Source organism: Otolemur garnettii, unplaced genomic scaffold (genome assembly GCF_000181295.1).
Source record: "Otolemur garnettii isolate 467f Iridium unplaced genomic scaffold, OtoGar3 scaffold00001, whole genome shotgun sequence".
In the NCBI taxonomy this organism is placed as follows: Eukaryota; Metazoa; Chordata; class Mammalia; order Primates; family Galagidae; genus Otolemur; species Otolemur garnettii.
In genome coordinates, this window is record NW_003852396.1 from 60,264,945 (window position 1) to 60,285,128 (window position 20,184).

Consider the following 20,184-nt stretch of genomic DNA (forward strand, 5'->3'; position numbering starts at 1 on the left):
GAGTTGGAGGTTGCTGTGAGCGTGATGCCATGGCACTCTACCCAGGGGGATAGCTTGAGGCTCCGTCTCAAAAAAGAAAAAAAAAAAAAAAAAAGACCAAGTGTTTGAGGTTGCTGTGAGTCCCTGTGACACCACGGGACTCTGCCGAGGGTGACATAGTGAGACTCCGTCTTAAAAAAATAATAATGTAGGAATTATTATGTAGGAATACATATTATAATGTTAATACTGGTATGTTAAAACCAGTATTTTTCTCTCTTCTACTTAGTTCTGAGAGATGTACTATGAGTCATGGAGCATATATTGTAATTTCTCTTTTCTCCCTTTCATCTTATAAATTACATCATTCAGTTGCTTTTTTCTTTGTGGGTAGGTTCAACACTTTGGATCTGGGCATCAAGAGTGGAATGGAAACTTCGGACATCGAAGACAGCAAGCTTATATCCCTACTAGTGTTCCCAGTAATCCATTCACTCTTTCTCACGGAAGTCCCAACCACACAGCGGTGCGTGCCCATCTGGCTGGAAACACACACCTTGGAGGACAGCCCACTCTACTTCCATACCCATCATCAGCTACCCTGAGTAGTGCTGCGCCAGTGGCCCACCTCTTAGCCTCTCCATGTACCTCAAGACCTGTGTTACAGCATCCGACTTATAATATCTCCCATCCCAGTGGCATAGTTCACCAAGTCCCAGTGGGCATAAATCCCCGTCTGTTACCATCCCCAACCATTCATCAGACTCAGTACAAACCAATCTTCCCACCACATTCTTACATTGCAGCCTCACCTGCATATACTGGATTTCCACTGAGTCCAACAAAACTCAGCCAGTATCCATATATGTGAAAACTCAAAAACAGTATATTGAGGAAGCTCAATGATACAAATATTTGATTAAAAATAAAACATGGTATTTAATAAATATTAGCCATGGCACAAGAAAATTATTTTTGAATCATGTAGACTTGGGTGCAATTTAAACAACTTTGAGCTTTAAAAAACTCACTTTTGATGTGTTTTGCACATTTGGTATAACTTGTCTTTGGTCATGTTATCTTCTTATGTAGTAACTCTATAGACAGGTGACTTATGGGAGCAGAAGTCCAGTTTTGCTCCTGCTATTTTTTATAAATTGCCTTCTAACTAGTGCAAGACACGTCCACATTTGGGAAGCCATTCTGTGTACAGACTTAGAGCAACAGATGCGCATATGTCAAAATTACAGCATACAAGTGAATTGTATTATCTGTGTCTTAGTGTATAAATGTTGGGTCACTTCCCTAAGAAATTGAGCTATTGTTCTTTACATTTGCATGTGTCTTTTGCATGGGCAAAATGTTGCCTAGACTTTGCTCTTAAATGTTGTTCTAATAATCTCAGCTGCATTGTAAACCGTTTCCACACATAGTGCCTTAAATATTTGAGGTTGTTAATGTTATTACTTATATATAAATGTTGAGGACTGCAGCACTTAAAGTTCAAATTCAGACCTACTCTTTAGTTTTCTTTTGATAGAGTAATGTTCATTTTTGGTTTTGTGTGGTATGATTTCAGGTAGTAGCTGTTTTTTCCTTACTAAGAGGGCAGCATGTTTGCTATAGCTGAATTCTGCTGTCTGATTTTTCAAAATGATCTAGCTTCATGAAAAGCAAGCAGTCGGTAGTGCTTAAGAAAAATTGATTCAGTATCTAATGGATAGTTAATAACTGTCACAGCACAGCATTTTATATACTATTAAGTGAAACTGCAATACAATCTTAAGTTTATTTTGAGAGTGTTTGCTGTATAATCGGACTTAAGATGTTTAGAGGTGCAGTAGGCATGACTTTGAATAGATAATGAAAGAAAATGCAAAATGCTCACTGATTCATGATGTGGTTTTATCTTAGCTTGGGCAAACCATGCAGTATTTAATAAATAGTAGCAGAATACTTACTATTGAAGCTTGAAAAGATGTGAGTTCTTTGTGTGCAATTTTTCATTTATGCATGTGAGAGGGTTTTTTTTTTTAAAGAATTTTTACATTGCAGTACTTGTTTTGCTTGTTGGTGATGTTTGCTTATTTAATACATTCCGTCAGGGACAGAAATTACATGCTCTTTTTTTTTCTAGAAAGTGTGTCTTGGGTTTTTTTCCTCCCCTCCTTCCTTTTTTTGTGGGGGTGGTGGTGGTGGTGATGGTGGTGGTTATGTTTAAATGAAGTTGCTTTTACAGCACCAAAGACTTAATCATCCATTTCCTATACTTTTTGCATAGACCTCAAGTATATTGTAGTGTAGAGGTGGAATTTAAGGAAAGGTATTAACTGAGGCTGTGTTTAGCTTACAGGCAAGTAATAAATTGTATCATTTATCTTGAATGTATCATAGATAAGCTGCTATATAACGATTGCCACTTCAGATAGCTGTGAAATTAGGTGATTAACTAGTTGTTATTTAGCCTTCTAATTTCTGTATAAGTCTAATTACATGAAATAGAAGTTGGGATTTTGATTTTTTACTTTGCTTTTCTGTTTGGAGTGTCATTGTAACTACTGTATTGTAAATGATGGAAAATAATTGCATATGTTATTTTGGGGTGTGTTATTTGCATCAGTATTTTATCTCTATTACTGTTTGTGCTCATCACTGCATATAAGGAATCTTGGATGTATCAATGTAACTTAATTTTTTATTTTCATACTGGCATTGTAGACACTTGAGAAAGCTGTATCTTGCAGGCTTGACTTAACTTTTTTTCCTTAAAAATCTGGAATATAATCTTACAGCATTTACTGGAATAAACAGAACAAAGTGTTTGAGTGTAAAGCTCTGTAGATGTTTTGGATTTACAGCATTTCTTTGATAAATGAATTGTATACCACTAATACAGCTCTAGTACAGCGCTGACAATAAGCTAATGATGGATAAGCTTTTCTTTACTCCATTGACACAAGCAGTGTTTTATTTAATAATCATCAGTGAAATAAATGTGCCTGAAATTGATTTTAAAAATTACAGTATTAGATCATAAAATAAAAACCAGCAGTACATTTTTAGTCACACTGAAAATGAAGGACTTAATTTTCCCCACAAGTTTCAGTGTTTTTAGTACTCAATTCTATGCATTTTATATAAATAGAAATATATATATATAAAATAATGCATATAAAAGGAGTAGCCTAAGATTAATTTAAAAGATTATTTACAGATGACAAATTTATGGAGTCACTATTTAAGTAAATTTGCTGCCCTTCATGGCCTTCTAATTTTATTTATACAGTCCAGCAGATTACTGGTATCTGCTCACTTCTTGGAAAAGAATCAATGCTGGCAGTGGATGTTTCCGAAACACCAAGTGCAGAGGATTGATTGTATCATGACAGGTACAAAAGTGGCACAGTTATGTTTTATGTTCAGGGCCATATTTACTACCTTGAAGTGTCATATTTTCTGTCTTTAAATTCTAAGACTTAAAAGTAGTCTGTTAAATTGATAGTAAATGGTAGAATTCAACATTTTCATAATACAGTAGTAGTATTTAATAAAGGCTTATTCAAGTTAAGTACATTGCTCTTAATTGCAATCATGGGCTTTTTAATGCATTGAAAAACAAAAAGATTCAAAAATATGCTAAATTCTACATTTAGCATAGTAATGAAAGAATCTGGATTTATACCCTAAAATGTTTTTAAAAACCATTCTTGTCAATTTTCTTTGGTTTTAATGCTTTCTTAAATAAAACACTGCATGATTTCCAAGTTGCATATACTATTGTAATTTACAAATTATTTTTTATCAAATATTCTGATATTTAGTGTTTTTTTTTCCTTCAGGGTGTTTAAATAGGTTACTGTATTAGCAACATGTTTTCAGTTTTTAAATCTCTACTGCTAATTTTAAACTTGGTTTGTGTTAAGTAAAAGTTAAATCATACACTGCAAGGTGTAGGAAGATTTGTTTTAATGAACTCAATGATACAGATTTGATTACTAAGTTTGAATTGTTAACTGTTTAACAACTTTAGACTTGTGGCTTCCTTTCTTTGGTTTGTTTGTTTTTGCTTTTACTTCTATGCTACACTAGTTTGCCATGTAGCAATTGCACTGTGCAATATTACAATAAGGACTGGGAAAATTTTTATGGATGTAACGTCTATTACGGTTTGCGATAGTATTTCTCTCTAGTTCTCAGTGATTTAAATGTGACCAAGCCTTCTGTACTTTGTCACAAAAAGCGGGTTTTCCAGGTGACTATTTTGGTGAGTGTCAAAATAAGAATTTATGGTGTATTACTGTCAATTCACTTTGAATTAAAACATATATATTGCCGCAAACACCTTGTTGACTTTTTTTCCCCTTGGGTACTGCTTAACAGTAGGAAAGAGAGGTTATCGATACTGAGTTCCTGACTTCCATCATCTTATTTAACTCTGAACGCAACCTTGCGAGATAGGCATTGTCTTTGTTATATGCGTGAAAACGCGGGAGCAAATATGTAGGGAACTTGTCCAAAGTCACACTGCTAACGAGTTTGAATCTGAGATACGAACCAGGCTATCAAACCATAGCTAACAAACTTTCCACCGGCCCTTTTTAAGCTTAAGCCTGAGGCAGTATGCTTGCAACCACAGGATAAGCAGGGCTCACTTCCCTTTGATATTAATTTTCTCAAATATTTTTGAGGGAAGTGTTTTCATTTAGTATATATGGATGAAGAATGGGGCATTCACATGGATTTTAAGATATAAAACATGAGACTTAAAAAGAATGTGATTGTAGCAGGCCAATTTAAGTTATGTTTTCAAATAACACCACTTCATACTTCATGGATCTAACTTTAGAGGAACATCAGTAGGAAAGTGTTCAGGGGAATGCTCCAATCTCCCTTTTTCCTCTCTTTCTGTAAAGTTTTAATCGAAATATAGCATTCAATTAGCATTCTTCAGCGTCTGGCTTTTTTTGTTAAACATTTTATTTTTCAGATATATCGATGTTGTGTTCAGTTCATTTATCTGATTAGTATATAGTATTCTTTTGCATGTATATACAATTTATTTTGTTGATGGACATTTGAGTAGTTTCCACTCTTTGGCTATTATGAATAGTGCTGCCATCAATGTTTTCCCCATGTCTTTTGGTGACTATATGAATGCATTTCCTTTGGGTATATATGTAGGTGTGGAATTACAAGGTCAGGGAGTAATACATATATTTTACTTTATTAGATACTGCCAAGTAGCATTCCAAAGTAGTCAGATTAATTTTCAGCAGTGTATAAGAGTTCTGCTGGCTTTTATCCTCACTAACACATTTGTGTTTCTTTTGTTTTTGTCATTCTTGTGCAGGTGAGTTCAGAATAATATGAACACTTTTATTTAGGCCAGAGCACTTATCCTACATACAGATGAAATCTAGATTTTGCAATTTACTTGAAAGTAAATTGACCTCTTAAAAATACTAAGAAGTACATAGCTATTCAAGCAAATCTAGGAGTACAAGATATTTTTTTCTAAAAGAAGATAATAGGATGGGGCAGTGCCTGTGGCTCAAAAGGGTAGGGCGCCAGTCCCATATGCTGGAGATAGCGGGTTCAAGCCCAGCCCCAGCCAAAAAATTGCAATAAATAAATAAAAATAAAAGAAAGAACAAAAAAAAGAAGAAGATAATAGAATGAAAGGCTTTGGAGGAACATGTTCAAACTATTTAACCAGTAAGTACCCAGTGCAGTGCCCAGCCTATGGTGTGTATTTCTTGAGTCATTCAAAAATACTTTTGAAGCATCTACTAATGTTCCAAGCAGTGTGTGCTAGGCATGTATCAGTGAGTAAAGTAGATCTTATCTTCTTGTGGGGAGAGAGACTAAAACTTAGGTAGGGTAAACAGTATGGTGACAAAGTGGCTGGAGGGGCATGTCAGGGAGTGCCTCAGTGAAAAGGTGGCTCCACTCTGGAGCGGTACAGGGAGAATGCTAGTCAGCCACGCAGGAAAAGATTATCTTCGGCTGAGGGTACAGTAAGCACAAAAGCTTTAAGCCAGGAATTAGCTTTTAATTTGTGCAAAACAGGGAGGTGGCTGCTATAGCCAGAGTATAGCATGTGAGTGGGTGGCGGGAGATAGAAAATGCAACTATAGGGGACAGGCAAGAGTGTGGATCTAATTCCATGTACTGTAGGAAGCCATAGGAGGATTTTAAGCAGGCAAGAATACCAGTGTTTTGTGAAGAGATTTGTATTATGTTATTTTTTCTCAATCTATGACAGCCTTTTCTAACAGAATGCTAGGAAAGACCAAAAATTTTAATATTTTCTTGAAGTATGTAGCTTAGCGATGTTTTATCGTTTGTGCTTTTTGTGTCCTAATACGTTTTTGCCTGTTGCAAAGTCTTTATCCTATGTTTTCTTCTAGAAGTTTTATAGTTTTAACTTTCATTAGGTCTATGGCTCATTTGGTATTAATTTTTGTCAACCTTTTATTTTAATGGTATTATTTTATCTGATTCAGAAGCTATGCTTACACCTAATTAGAAGTATGGTTATTTAAAGTAGAAAAAGAAGACATTAATGTTTCATATTATTCCATCATAAACATAAGACACAATTACACTATGTTTGAGAAGTTCAGAGAAACATATTTAAAACTCATAAAAGTGTAAGTTTCAGATAGTTAAAATAATGTCCATGTAAATAATTTTAGATACTGATATTTTCTACTTTAATTTATAAGATAAGCATTTTGCATGCTTTATAAACTCCAGAAACATTTGAATATTTGAAAGTGATCAGCTTTATTCTAAGCATTGTTTCCTCAGTGACCATGGAGAATCCAAAGAACTTGCTTTTTTTAATGTACCAGCAGCTTTTTCTTTTTTTTTTTTTTTTGAGGCAGAACCTCAAGCTGTCCCCCTGGGTAGAGTGCCGTGGCATCACAGGTCACAGCAACCTCCAACTCCTGGGCTCAAGCGAGTCTCCTGCCTTAGCCTCCCAAGTAGCTGGGACCACAGGCGCCCACCACAGCACCTGGCTATTTTTTGGTTGCAGCTATTGTTGTTTTGGTGGGCCCGGGCTGGATTCAAACCCACCACCTTAGGTGTATGTGGCTGATGCCTTAGCCACTTGAGCTACAGGCACCCAGCCAGCTTTTTCTTTATAACTAATTTTTTTTTTATTAAAAGAATACAAACAGAACAAAGAGTACAATGGATGCAAATATAGCCTTCACCTAGACTCACCAGTTCATACCTCATTACCTTTATATATTTAAATGTAATTTTTAAATTGAGCCCCTTGTGAGTAATCATACTTTGCCCTGTAATAATTAAGCATGCATCTATAAGAGTGACTTTCTCAGCTAACCATGCAATCTTACATAGCAAAATTAACAATTCTATAATAACATTTTTCTAGTTTTCAGTCCATAGTCAAATTTTCTCAATTGTTTCAAGATTGTCTTAAGCTATCTCCCCCCCACCCCCCAATCCAGGAGCCAATCAAGATTTACACATTACATTTGGTTATGGCATGTCTCTGACTGCTTTAAATCTAGAACATCCCTTCATCTTAGGATATTGTACATTCTGGGTTTGCCTGATTGTTTCTTTATGCTGAGTGGTTCATCTCTCTGTTTTCTGTAAAGTAGTAGCTGGGTCAAATGCCTTGATTAGACTCAGTGTTTGTCCATGTGTAAGGATAATTATAGTTGTGTCCTCATTATAATGGCAGGTTGTCCGTCAACAGTGATGACACTTGGTTGAACTGGTGACTGGCAGATCTCTCCATGGTCACCTGCAGAGTGATGCTTTGACAGAATTGGCAACATTTTACTCAGTGTTTTTGTTTTGTTTTTGAGACAGGGTCACACACTCTAATGCCCAAGCTCTAGTGCCATGGCCTGATCATAGCTCACTGTAATCACAAATTCCTGGGCTCAAGTGATCCTCCTGCCTGGGCCTCCCTAAGTGTTGAGATTATAGGTATGGGCATCATGTCCAGAAGGACTACTTGCTGTTTTTAGCATCCATTAATGATCATTGTCTGGCTCAGTTATTACACTGGGGTTTGCAAAGTGGTGATTTTCAGTTTTATCATTCTTTCTACATTTATGACTTGGTATCATTCTGTAAAAGCAAGCTTTCTGCCTTTCTGCCTTTGTGTGCTTTCTCTCTCTCTGTTATCACTATGGATTCATAGATTTTGCCATACTCAGCAAGTTAAAATTAACAATTATCTTCAAGACTCCTGAATTCTTTTGACATTACCACATTAGTCTCTGATTGTTTCCTTGCTTTCTGGCCCAAAAGATGTCTTATCCAAACCTTTTATCTTTACTGTCTTAGATCTGGAATCAGCCATCTCTCCAAAGAGCCCAGGTTTCAAACGACCCAGTTTAAGTAACTTTTATGAGTCAGATATGAAAGTAATTCCGTTTACTTGTACTACTGTCCGATTACGGTGTCATGGGTGTTACTGACCATGATTAGTTTCTACTCTTGTCTTAGTTTAGCTTTGATTCTGTATCCCAGTTACTCAAGCTCAGAGGGTTGTCACTTGCCCAACAGCTGACACACACTGCTGTGGCTGTCACTGACTTGACTCCCTCTTAGCTTACCACACTGATTGCGGGTGGTAATTCCAAAGGCAGGAAGGATGAGAGGGAGAAGGGTGAGTGACATGCTTGGAGGAAATACAATAAATGCAGCATTTGCTGTTTCTTGAACGTTTAGTGCTGATGCCCATTGAATGTTGAATAAATGGGGGCCATAGGGTCTGAGGGCATTATTTAACAAACCCTAGTAACATTTATACTCACATGACAATTAACTTGTACCAGGTGCTGAGATGAGAGCAGGAACTGTACTACAGCATCAACAAAGTTCCCTTTTCCCTTCTTTCAATTTCATCCTTGTTCTTGTCATTATCTATCTGCTCTCCCTGCCAACTATAAACTCTGATTACAAAGACCGTTTTTACCTTGGAGACTCTTTATCTTTGATACTCGCTATGTGTCTGGCTACAGTAAGCACTAAAACAATTGTTAAATAGATAAACGAAATTGATAAATGTCTGCACATGGAATTGAGGAGACCCGGATATTATTATTAGGTAGTATGATTTTGAACAAGTTTGGGCTTCGCTTGAACTCCAGTAAACTGAGAAAGTTTGAGTTGCAAATCAGAAGCAGTGATGGCTGGGCAGGCAACACATAATAAGTAAGTGAGGCAGACTGGGCTCCATCCAAGGGATTCAGGGAAGAACTAGGGTAGGATAGCAGACCCAACAAGTACCAATATCTGTGTTTTGAGAAAACACAGAAATAAGGATGTCAGTGAGATGTTGGCAGCTAATTCAAAGGATTTTAAAAATTTTTTATTTTAAATATGGTGTAGCCCAAACACAAGTTGTTTGCAGTCCAGAGTTAGTCTGTAGGTAGCCAGTGTGCAAAATGGTTATGCTGCGTTTCCCTTTCACTTCTGACGTTTGGTTCAGTACACTATTGCTATGTTGTATTATGGCCAGCAGGGGGAGGAAGAGTTCTCTTCATTTTTTCTTTCAAATTAGGTCCTATAAAAATTTCATTTATTTATTTATTTATAGACAGACTCTCACTATGTTGCCCTCAGTAGAGTGCTGTAGTGTCACAGCTCACAGCAACCTCCAACTCCCAGGCTTAGGCCTCAGCCTCCCATGTAGCTGGGACTACAGGTGCTCCCCACAATGCCCAGCTATTTTTTTGTTGTTGCAGTTTGGCCGGGGCCGGGTTCGAATCTGCTACCCTTGGTATATGGGGCCAGTGCCCTACCCACTGAGCCACAGGCGCAACCCAATAAAGTATACTTTTTATTATAAATTCCTTATGGCCAATTGGTTCTCATAAAATACTTATCATTGAGTTTTGCCAAAGTCTTGTATGTATAGCCAACCTAGGTTAATCATTTATCCATGATCCAACAAAGTCAGGCAAGGAATAAATGTTTCATTGCTGTCTGATGTAGCAAAGAAGCTGCTCATGGTATTGATCAACAAGTAGAGTTCTGACGCAAATGTTCGTTGTTTTCTTTTACATTTAAGACTAAAGTGAAACAACAAATATGTAAGTTGGAACTTCACTTGTTCATCAATGACATCAGTGAATTCTTTGCTCAATCTGATGATAGTTTTTAAATACTGGAAGATTATTCTTCATCTCATTTTTTTTTTGCCATTCATAGTGTACAGCTATAGATATGATGCACTTTTAAATTTAATCTGCATTCACATTTTCTCCATCATTCTCTTAAGTCTAGATGATCAACAAAATAATAATCAAGTCCTGATTTGTAGTGTTTGCTGATTTCCCTGGTGTAAATGCCAAGGAAGCTACCTACATGCTTCCTCCTTGAACATAGAGTTGGAAAAAGATGCGCACAATTATGTATAGATAAGATAGATATAAATAACTTTAAAGGCACAGATAATAATAAAATGTAATAAAGTACAGTAGAACCTCCATAGCTGACCACCTCCCTACTTTTCCCACCCTTTAAGTTGACCTAAGTTTCATGGACCAGATGTGTACCCTATCAGTATGTTAGGCCTAGGTCCTTATGTTAACCACCTTCTGTATGTTGTTTGTTTGTTACAGTCCCTTGGGTCAACTTACAGAGGTTATACTGTAATTAGAAAGTGGTAAGTTCTGAGTACAAGCAGTCCTCACTTTGGACAGTGGTGTGGAAAAATAAAAATGGCTGTGCAAACCGAAACCATGCAAAGTGATCTTAATCAATGGAGAAAATTACAACTGTTCCATGAACTTTAACATTTTATTTTTTCATTTTTGAGACAGGGTCTCACTCTGTAGCCCAGGCTAAAGTTCAGCAGCATCAGCTTAGCTCACTGCAACCTCAAATTCCTGGCCTCAAGGGATCCTCGTGCCTCAGCCTCCCAGAGTGCTAGGATTATAGGTGCCTGGCCTAGAATTTTTTTGTTAAAGCATTACAAAATCTCTTACTGTTGGTTATGAATGTATAAGGGCAATGAAAAAATAGTGAAGTTACTATATAGCATGCCAATTTATAACATTAGGAATATTGAGGATTAAACTTCGATTTCTTTGTAAAAACTTCTCAGTAGTCTAAACGACTCCTGCATTCTTCTCATCATGTAACTTAGGATTCATCTTTTCTATACCTTGGCAAATTGTCACACATACTCCTTTCTAAGTCTGGATCAGCTTCCAGCATTTTATCCTTTGTTCTCTGAATGTCATGAAATATCTCTGGAAATTCCTCTAATGTGAATCTTTTTTTCAGCATCATTTCCTCTCTGGGATATCTTCATCTTTTTTGTCAGAACCACTTTTTTCTTTTATGTTAAGTTTGCCTTCCCTGAGTTCCTCTGGCTTCGTCTGTGTCTGTGTTGTCTCTAGAACGGCAGGGTGTCAACATTCTCACAATGAGCTATTTCTTCTATAACTCCATTTATGTTTAAGTCAATTTTTTCTGCCAGAATGATCACGTTTCCTTTCTTTGCTGCACTTTCATCTTTGTCGGTCAATTTCCTCTTTTGATTATATCCATTTTTGTAAAATGTCATGTGGGTTTGCCACTGGAAGACAGAAAGGTAACACAACCACACACTTTGCTGTTTGCATGATCTGAATGACAGATGAGCAGTCATCAATCACTGTCAATCTTTGAAAAAAGTGATATGATTGGTCACTGAAGATGAAGCATATCTATTACTTCCATAGTGATTTGTGGACCAAATTACTAGCAGTGAAGTTTATACTTTATGCAATCACACACAGTTAATATATCATGGTGGCTAAAATTTGAACTGTGTTGTTAGCAGACTGTTGTTATCTAACTAACCTGTGTTAACTGAAATTTGTGCATATTGGAAGCACCAAAAGCAAGGGTTGCCTATATTTACCTTTGCCTTAATTTAATTGTAATTTTATGCCATTCAGTATTTAATGATGACTGTATTTAACAACTGCTTCACAAAATTCTACAGTGTTATTGATCACAAGCCTACAACCTTATTTTATATCTTGGTATTCATAAAGAAGATTTTTTGGGCTCGGCGCCTGTGGCTCAAGCGGCTAAGGTGCCAGCCATATAACACCTGAGTTTGCAGGTTCAAATCCAGCCCGGGTCCGCCAAACAACAATGACGGCTGCAACCAAAAAATAGCCAGGTGTTGTGGTGGGCGCTTGTAGTCCCAGCTACTTGGGAGGCTGAGGCACGAGACTCGCTTAAGCCCAGGAGTTGGAGGTTGCTGTGAGCTGTGATGCCACAGCACTCTACCCAGGGCAACAGCTTGAGGCTCTGTCTCAAAAAAAAAAAAATTATATATATCTATATATATTTGAAAATGTAGTAACTTTTAAAAATGCAACATTTATTTTTAGCTCTTTTATTTCTTTCTAGCCTTACTACTTTCATCAATAGCTGAATCTACTGGTCAGCTTTTGCTAGGTTATACAGCAGGTATGAATGCCCTCCCCCCCTCAATCTTATAGCTAACAAACAACACAGGTATCTCTTTCTTTTGTTCTAGGTTGGTCCCAGACTGGTGGCTGTTCTGCTCCTGTCTGCAGGTCGTGTATATTCCGTGAGTCTTCATTTTAGAATCCGGACTGAGCTGTAAATATGGGATGGGCTCTTCCCCCAACAGAAGAGGGAAAAGATGCAGAGTTGGACTTGCAATGGTTCTTCAAACTTCTGAGTGGAACTGGCACACCATCACTTCTGTGACATGCTGTTAGCCAAAAAACCTCACTTGGCCAGTGGAAACAATAATTAGGGCAGGAAGGCACTGCAGATCACACATAGTAATTGGCAGGGAAGTACTTTTGAGTCTCAGTATCTGCAGGGGATTGGTTCCAGGAGCCCCCTAGGATCCTAAAATCCATGAATGCTTGATTCCCTCATATAATCTGGTATAGTATCTGCATATTAACCTAGGCATTTACATTCTTTTGTATACTTCAAATCAGGGGTGTCCAACCCATGGCCCACAGACTGCATGAGGCCCAGGATGGCTATGAATGTGGCCCAACACAAAATCATAAACTTAAAACATTGTTAGTTTTTTTCTGATTTTTTGTGTGTGCAATTCAATTTTATGGCTCTCAAGTATGAATTTTGTAGACAATGTTGTGTCCCAGTGTTATGTAAAATAAACATACTTGTGTTCTATTTGTACACTTGGGGCTTCAGTTTTATGGCGGTGTATGGCTTCCAGTATGTTATCTTCTAAGCACAGACACTTGCGTTGACACCATCAGACATCACATGTGCTTGTGGGGACTTGGCAAGGCAGCAATTATCAATAATATTTCTTTTTTTTTTTTTGCAGTTTTTGGTTGGGGCTGGGTTTGAACCTGCCACCTCTGGCATATGGGGCCAGCGCCCTACTCCTTTGAGCCACAGGCACCACCCTATCAACAGTACTTCAATTTACCATTGCAGTATTAGGCATTTGATGTCATAAGTCAGGTAAGCTTTTTCTGAAACAGAGTCTTGCTCTGTCACCTGGGCTAGAGTGCCATGGCCTCAGCCTAGCTCACAGCAACAAACTCCTGGGCTCAAGCGTTCCTCCTGCCTCAGCTTCCTGAATAGCTGGGACTACAGGCATGCACCACCATGTCTGGTTAATTTTTCCATTTTTTTAGTCAAGATGGGGTCTTCCTTTGCTCAGGCTGGTGTCACACTCCTGAGCTCAAGAGATCCTCCCGCCTTGGCCTCCCAGAGCCTTAGGATGACAGGTGTGAGGTACCACACCTGGCCTAGACAAGCATTCTTTTTTGGGGAGTGGTTCCAGAAACAGGCAGGGCATTCTTATTCAATTATTATGGGTACTTCCACACCTCAATGGTCCCTCACACGTCACCCACTGGGCTTTACAATTGGTCCTCTGCCCTGCTTTACATTGGCAGCAGAAACATGGAAGGGCCCAGATCTTGCTTTCTATTTTCCTGTCAGTTAATTTTCATAATAAAAGTAAATATAGTCCCTTATCTATTTTTATTTTTGTAATCCCAGCATGGCTTCTCAAAAGAAAACAGAACCCCCCAAAAGAAAAATTATGAATGAAGGAATATTGCTCAATGAACAGTGGACAATTAACTACTTTTTTTGTTGTTGTTGAGGCAAATAATAAAGCCCTCTGCTTAATTTGTAGAGAATTCATGCACGTTTTCAAAGATTATAATTTGAAAAGGCATTATGTGCAAAAACACGTTGCCAAATTTAAAGTGTATGAAGGATCGTGTTGTAAGGACAAAACAGTGGAACTGAAAAAGTCTGTCTTCTCAACAACAAAAAAATTTTTTTAAAGTTACAACTCAAACAGACCCCATTATAAAAGCTAGTTAGGTGGTAGCATATTTAATAACAAAAAAAAATTGAGTGATGGTGAGTTTATTAAGCAATGTATGGTAGATATAATTTGCCCTGAAAAAAAGGGGGATATTTCGAGTCATTGTCTCACTAGATTGTAGTCAGGCAAATTGAAGACATTGGAAAATCTACTGGAAAAAAACTTGAAAGAAGTTGGGAGAGAAAAATTGCTAATTTTCAATTTTATGCTTTGGCGATGGTTGACAGCACAGAAACTACCAATACAACTCAACGTGCCACTTTTATTAGACGTATTGATGAAGGTAATGTCACTGAAGAAATGGCTTATTTAGTACCATTAAAAGACACAACTAAATCAAGAGATTTATGTGAGCAGTAAAAATATGTTAAAGTAGGCCAGGTGTAGTGGCTCATGCTGGTAATACTAGCACCCTGGGAAGCTGAGATGGGAGGACTGCTTGAGCTCAGGGGTTCAAGACCACCCTGAGCAAGAGCAAGACCTCGTCTCTATCAAAAAATAGAAAAATGCCTAGCATAGTGGCAGGCACCTGTAGTCCCAGCTACTAGGGAGGCTAAGGCAAGAAGATCACTTGAACCCAAGAGTTTGAAGTTGCTGTGAGCTATGTTGCCATGGCATTCAACCCCAGGGCAACTGAATGACTCTGTCTCCAAACAAACAAACAAAGTTAAAGCCATTTTCTTTGCCCATTGTTAACATACGTGGTAGAGTACTGATGGTGCCCTGGCATGGTAGGTAGAAGAGAGGGACTTGTAAAATTAATAGAAAGCAATACAATTGCTACCCCAAACTCATGTTTGATGAAGTATCATTACAGATACACAAAGAAAATTTATGCACAAAAGCTTTAAAAATGGATAATATTGGGCGGCGCCTATGGCTCAGAGGAGTATGACGATGGCCCCATATGCCAGAGGTGGTGGGTTCAAACCCAGCCCCAACCAAAAAAAAAAGGATAACATCACACAAATCATCATCAAGACTGTATTTCCTAAGGGCCAAGAGATTGAATCCTGGCCAATTTCAGGAATTCCTTAGAAGTATTGATGCTGCCTATGGCAATACTGTTTACTTTTCAGTGGTAAAATGGCTAAATTAAGGCCAAATGTTGAAAAGATATTATGATTTTCATATGCTATCAAATTGTTTAATGGTATCAAAAGCCAAAATTGTGCCAGAATTTGATGATGAAAACTGGCCTAAAGATTTAGCATTTTTAGTGGATTTAACCGCTCATTTAAATGAGTTCAGCATGTGTTTTCAAGGTGAAAACTGATTTATCAATACAATGTTTCAAACTGTAACAGAGTTCCAAATGAAACTGAAATGAAGGCAAACTCAAATTAGGACAAACAATTTTATGCATTTGAATGTTGGCTAAACACAATCTTGTGAACAGAGAAAAACATGCAGCTTTGCTATTTGAATTGATACAAGAATTTGAAAATAGATTTCATGATTTCTGAGAAAATAATATTTTAGTGCATTTGTGGCTCCATTTTCAGTAGACATAAATATGTTACTTGTCAATTTTCAAATGAAATGCACAGAGCTGCAATCTGACATTCAACTTAAAGACAAATTTGATCATGTCTCTTTACTGGACTTTTATAAGTCCTATCTTCCCAGAGACAAATATCCCTCACTTCACAATCACACTTTATTCACATCATCACTTTTTGGCAGCATCTACATTTGCAAGCAACTATTTTCAAGAATGAAGCACATTAAAATTAGAACCAGAATATCTGATAAGCACATTGAGAACCCAAGGAGAATTGCATCTACTTCCATCATACCAGATATTGATGGATTAGAACAGGTGTCCTCAAACTACGGCCCGCAGGCCAGATGCAGCCTGCCTAGGATATTTATCTGGCCCCCCGGGTGTTTTTACCGCCGCTGCCTGTCCTGCTTAGCAGCTGACTTGTCCTAGGGCCCGCAGTCCAGCCCTCCAATGGTCTGAGGGACAGTGAACTGGCCCCCTGTTTAAAAAGCTTGAGGACCCCTGGATTAGATTCTCAATTACACTGTCAAATGTCCCACTGATTTTATGTTGCCCACTTTTACTTTCATAACAAAAAATATCAAAACATAAAGACCTTTTATTACCTAGATATATACATTTGCTTGTATTAGTGATTGCAAACTTGGGATCTGTTCAATGATTTTAAAACACTCTCTGAATGGGTTGCTGCATAATTAGGATTATTATGTGAGGATACATAATAATTTTTTTGCTTATCTGTGGAGGTGGATATCATGAAAGTTATGCACGGACCTTTTCTTGGCTCATCAGCTTTTGTTAGTGTTTGTGTATTTAATGTGTGGCCCGAGATGACTCTTCTTCCAATGTGGCCTAGAGGAGCCAAAAGGTTGGACATCTTGGTATGAAGCCTGAAGATAAGGCTTAACACAGCTGAGCAAGAACTGAGGGCGAAGAGATATGGTAGAAAACGAGCTAGCTCCATAATGCCAAAGACTGGACCATGTCCCCACTCTGTGGCTGGATGAACCCCAGAAGTAACGGAAATGCTAATTAGTGAAAAATTGGTCATTGAAGGTTAAAAAACAAACGATGAAAAACAAAAACTGCCTCCTACCCCTGGAAGATTTAGAGGGTTAATTAGCCAGAACTTGGGGGAGTTGAAATGTCATCTATAGAAGTCAAGTTCAAGTCAACAAAGAAAGAGTTGCTAGGCTACTGTGGGAGCCATACTGAGGACGGAAATCAGCCTTGCGTCCCAGGGACTGAGGGCTGGTGCTGGGAGTTGCTGTCACCAGCTTCTTGGATCTGTCCTCCCAGGCCTTAGAGAGAGTTTGGGAATAAATAGAGATATAAGGAGAAGAGATACCATACGTTTCTGCAACAGCCTCCTTTGGTTTCCTCCATTCTCTCTCTCTCTCTCTCTGTTTTTCTTTCTCCTAGTGCTCCCTGCTGCCCTCTGGCATTGTTAATTCCCCTACATCTCTTTGCCCCTGGGGGCAGTTCCTATCTGCAGGGCACACGGAGTGGCTATGACTAGCGCCAGCTGTAGAGCCATGCACCAAGGGCTCAGTAAATGTTCCATCCCAGTTGTATCCAGTGTTTCCTCAAGCTCACTAGGAGCAAAGAAAACCGTGTTTTAGTCTTCATTTTAAAATTTCTTCCTTTTTTATGAGACAGAGTCTCACTTTGTCACCCTCAGTAAAGTGCTGTGGCATCATAGCTCGCAGCAACCTCCAACTCTTGTGCTCAAGTAATTCTCTTGCCTCAGCTTCCCAAATAGCTGGGACTACTTACAAGTACCAAACAAGCCCAAGATAGTTGTTGTCGTCTACTTTCCTTGGCAAATACAGCACAGCAGACATTCTCTGCAAATTGGGATGTCATCAAAGAGGAGGGGGTGGAGGCTCATTTCCTTTATTGCTCTGTTTTAAATTTAGGTTTTCTAAAGCAACATCTAAAGGCATAATATCTGCCCATAGCAGTCAAATGTGCCGTCTCCCCCATTCGCCTTCCTCTTAGGACGAGCTCTCTTTGCTCACTAAAGTGACAGAAGGAGCTCATGGAGAAACAGGCTGTGGTCTGCACACTCACTTTCCATGGACTGGCACTCTGTTTCAGACACTGAAGATCATTCAACCTTGTTAAAAGAAACAGGGCATTCTAGAGAGTCTGCTGACAGCTTTCTGTATTAGCTGTGTTGGCTGTTGCTGTGGATTGTGTGATCATACTGGTGACACTGCTTATGTTAGTGTGCCGGGTTGTGTCGCATGCCGTCTCCAGATGCTGCCATTCTAGCTGCCCTGCATCTGCAGTTATCTAACTGAGAAGCCAAAGGGCCAGAAGGATTAAGCTGTCCTCCTGCAGAACGTCTCGCTTTCAATAACTGAGATAAAAGCTCAGCTATAGGATCCATGGCTTCCCTATGGGTTGGGAAATATGAACTCTGAGCAGAAGAACGTCCACCAGTAGAACCGCTAGTACAGTGTACTTTTGATCTACAAGCATGAGGGCCTCCTAATCCTTAGCCAGGGTGAAACATTCTACATAGGCGTCAAACACCACTATATTCTAAATCTCTAGGGGCTCTGCGTTCAAGTGTAAGATGAGCTGTAAAGTCATCTGTGACGTGATCAGGATCGCCTCCAGGGAACGCAGTACATATTGGACAAATCACTTCTTCTTTTTTTTTTTTGAGACAGAGCTTCAAGTTATACCCCCTGGGTAGAGTACTGTGGCATCACAGCTCACAGCAACCTCCAACTCCTGGGCTCCAGCAAGTCTCCTGCCTCAGCCTCCCAAGTAGCTGGGACCACAGGCACCCACCACAACACCCGGCTATTTTTTTGGTTGCAGCCGTCATTGTTGTTTTTGGTGGGCCTGGGCTGGATTCAAACCCACCACCTTAGGTGTATGTGGCTGGTGCCTTAGCCACTTGAGCCACAGGCGCCAAGCTGACAAATCATTTCTGTTGATGTTTCTGCGTGTTCAGAAGTAACAAGTGCTTGAAGAGATGTCCTCATATCGCCCATTTTTCAACAATAGGGACAAGTAAAAGACTGTGGCTGCTCTGCAGAGAAAACTTCCCCATCAGAGCACAAATCAAAATCTACCTTTGTTAATATGCATCAGGGGGTCAGCTGTGTGCCGCGCTGTTGCACCATGTTCATAACAAGAAGCACAAAGATTGTAATTGCAGTAAACGGAACACTTATATCTGTGACTTCAAAATTTCCTTTTAAATATGAATCACAGCAGACACCTTTATGCTGGGACATCCTACTTTGGATGGTGGTGGTATGGCCGGGAGGGGCTCTGGTTGCAGTGTCCCCCATGGGGTCCCAGCACTGCCTTCGCCAGCCACAATTTCCATTGATACACATTTGATAAAATTGATAGACATCAAGCATTTCCATTCAATTCCTGGGCTCAGCCGCGCGGGTCAGAAATTTCAATTGCAGGGCTTTGAAACCACTTTTTCCCCTGCCTAACAAAATGCTTTGCACAAAACATACTGACTTTTTTTTTTTTTTTTTTTGACACAGAGTCTTATTTTCTTGCCCTGGTAGAGTGCTGTGATGTCATAGCTCACAGCAACCTCAAACTCTTAGGCTCAAGCTATCCTCTTGCTTCAGCCTCCCAAGTAGCTGGGACTACAGGCACCTACCACAACATCTGGCTATTTTTAGAGATAGGGTCTCAGTCTTGCTCAGGTTGGTCTTGAACTCCTGAGCTCAAGCAATCCACCCTCCTCAGCCTTCCAGAATGCTGGGATTACAGGCATGAGTCACCATGCCTGGCCACATACTGACTTCTTAAAGCTATGCAGCAATAAATTTACACACTGGAAAAGTCCCAAAGCCCTAGTTTAAATAAACTAAAATTAACAAAAAAGTTTATGGTTTAAGAGGGTTGCAATTGTCATGTGTAAAAAGATCAATTGAGTGGGTACTGTGTGTGAAGTATACTTGGAAATGCTTGATGTGTATCAATTCAGTCCTCAAGACAACATAATGGAGGAGTTACTCCCATCATTTCCAGTTTTATAGAGGAGACATAAAGAGATTATGTCCAAAGTTATAGTTAGTAAAGGGTAGGTACTGAATTTAAATCTATGTAAAGTCTGTAGACTCTCTCATCAAGGATCTCATTAAGTTTCCCACTCCAGCAGGAAACCCTTCAGGAAACCCATCCATCCCACTGGATGAGGATAAAGTACAAACTCCATACCATGGCAGCTCAGGCTCTCCACAGCTGCCTCCAACTTGGCTATCCTGCCTTGAAGCACGATCTCCCTAAGTCCTCTCTGCAACTCTCACTGGATACCTCCTCACCCTTCCCTGCAAAATACTGC

At 38.9% G+C, this 20,184-nt stretch overlaps 1 protein-coding gene and 1 pseudogene across 9 annotated transcripts in view; one reads left to right on the forward strand and one right to left on the reverse strand.

Moving 5' to 3' along the window:
- Positions 1-4,318, forward strand: part of HIPK3 (homeodomain interacting protein kinase 3) — a 107,576-nt gene extending 103,258 nt beyond the window's left edge. For all 9 annotated transcript variants that reach the window (XM_003781216.2, XM_012803911.1, XM_023508703.1 and 6 more), the window contains one exon: positions 374-4,318. In XM_003781216.2, the coding sequence (XP_003781264.1) occupies positions 374-850 (477 nt within the window). In that variant the 3' untranslated portion in view covers positions 851-4,318. The remainder of the gene's footprint in view (positions 1-373) is intronic.
- A 13,398-nt stretch (positions 4,319-17,716) lies between these two features.
- LOC100966503 lies at positions 17,717-19,108 on the reverse strand (annotated as a pseudogene).
- Between the last annotated feature and the right edge of the window lie 1,076 nt (positions 19,109-20,184).